Source organism: Castor canadensis, chromosome 5, assembly GCF_047511655.1.
Source record: "Castor canadensis chromosome 5, mCasCan1.hap1v2, whole genome shotgun sequence".
Classification (NCBI taxonomy): Eukaryota; Metazoa; Chordata; class Mammalia; order Rodentia; family Castoridae; genus Castor; species Castor canadensis.
The window spans coordinates 13221094-13223132 of record NC_133390.1 but is presented as its reverse complement, the minus strand read 5'-3'; the positions used below and the strand labels follow the sequence as shown (position 1 = coordinate 13223132).

The 2039-nt window shown below is 35.6% G+C and overlaps 1 protein-coding gene across 1 annotated transcript; it reads left to right on the top strand.

Moving 5' to 3' along the window:
* The first annotated feature begins 675 nt into the window (after nucleotides 1-675).
* Nucleotides 676-1077, top strand: LOC109676264 (keratin-associated protein 20-2-like). The gene has a single exon (XM_020152734.2). The coding sequence runs from the start codon at nucleotides 714-716 to the stop codon at nucleotides 858-860; it is 147 nt and encodes a 48-aa protein (XP_020008323.1). The 5' UTR covers nucleotides 676-713; the 3' UTR covers nucleotides 861-1077.
* The last annotated feature ends 962 nt before the right edge of the window (nucleotides 1078-2039 follow it).

Sequence of the window (2039 nt, the reverse complement as noted above, 5' to 3'; positions counted from 1 at the left end):
TTGTAAGCATCTGGGTTGTTTCCATAGCTTGGCTATTTTCAACAGTGCTGCAGTAGACATCAGTGTATGATAATCTCTATTGTATCCTGACTTACATTCCTTCAGGTATGTCCCTTGGAGTAGTATTTCTGGATTCTGTAGCAGTTCTATTTTTAGTTTGAGGAGTTTTCAGTGTTTTCCATAGTAGTTATACTAATTTAGATTTATGTTGAGAAAGATAGAAAGAAAGAAGAAGGAAAGAAGGAAGGGGAGGGGAGGAGGGAGGAAAATAGAAGGAAAGAAAGAAAGAAAGAAATGCAAAAGGAAGGAAGAAAAAAAGAAAAAAGAAATCAATTTCATTGTAAAGGAATAGAAACAAAACAAACAAAAATAAAAATCGGTTACCTATTTTGATAATTTACCTCATATGTTGAATAAGATAAATATAGAATGGGCCACAGCCTTGCAAATAGAGGAAGGCACTCATTTTAAAGGCCCATAAAGGATTCCTGGAACCCTGACATAGGAAGAAAATTATCTCAGTTATGAAAGCATTGTTTTTCCAATAAACCAAGGTATTCATGATGTTTTCTGAAGCATGTTAGTGAGATGCTTGATGCTACAATGCCTGTGGTTTTCCACACCACCGAAGGTGTATAAAAGGCACTTGGCACACAGTGACATCCAGACTCAAGAGACTTACCTTCTCAACTGAACAGTCTACTCCCTACACTATGTGCTACTATAGCAACTATTATGGGGGCCTGGGCTATGGCTGTGGTGGCCTAGGCTGTGGCTATGGCTGTGGCTATGGTGGCTATGGTTATGGCTGCTACCGCCCACTGTGCTGTGGAAGATACTGGTCCTATGGCTTCTACTGAGGAATTTCCACAGTGGCATAGCCTATTGGCTATAACCTCCTGCTTTGCCAGACATATCTCCAAGTTTCTTCACATGAGAAAATTTTAAGTGCCTTCAAAAACACTTCATTTTGAACCAAAACAAAAGAAATGGAATTCATAATGTTACCTAAAATGTCATCAAATTATATGAATGATATGTATTGTTAAATAAACTATGTTTAATTGCAAACATTGATTTCTTATAGTTTGACTAAATTATTTGCACAGCTTTGGCATATTTGTGTATTCGTGTGATGTTAGTCAGATTATGTGAGTTGTTTGTTCAGGAGTTGGAAATCACAAAGGGAGAGAGGGAAGGAGGGAGGGGAGGAGGGAGAGAGAGAGAATCAGAGGTCTTTTGTGGCCCTATTGTATCTAAAATGAGCAGTAAATATATTTTTGTATGTGTCTTTTAATTTCTCCCTCCATTTACCTTTACTTATGCTCTTCATAGTAAGTATATAAAATGGCTACTTTCTACAATGATGTGAAATTTCACATGGAAGCATTTAAAATTTTGCATATTGGAATTCTTTGTGCATTTTGCAATATGGTTAGATTAGTTCACCTACTATTCTGCCTTTGTGATGTTTTTCAATTAAAAATAGCTTTCCTATAGAATAACTACAAGCATTATCCTGTTGAAAATGTCATCATTAATAATGATATTCTGAGTTCCAATATAGTAGCCCACTGGTACCTCAAACTACCAATTTATGTACTTACAAAAAATGTGTGCCTTATGTGTAGCATGAGAAATTTATCAAAATTATGATTTATTTGCTAAGTAACAAATGAGCGTTAGGTTATTTTCATTTTTACCCAGAAATCTGGTCTTTATCAAATGTATCTATCCATGTATACTAATTTTCTCTCAAACTGAATTGTTTCCATCATTTAAGTAGTTATATAAGTCAATCTGAAACTTAAAAACAGTGAAATGCTGACAGAAAAAATAATGATGAAGGGGACAGCATTGTAAAAATGGAGATAGTATGAAAAATTTACTTGAAATTTGTGTGGTTCCTAATTACAGGAGCCAGGCAAGATGGTTCTGATGCAAAGAATAACTATCAGAATTTGGGGTACTCCTGTTTTCAGGACAGCACACCAAAATTGAAGACACAATAGGACACAATCTGGTCAAGGATGTGGTGG

Bases quoted from the DNA above. Each gene is read 5' to 3' on its own strand.
- LOC109676264 (XM_020152734.2), top strand. From the start codon at position 714: ATGTGCTACTATAGCAACTATTATGGGGGCCTGGGCTATGGCTGTGGT.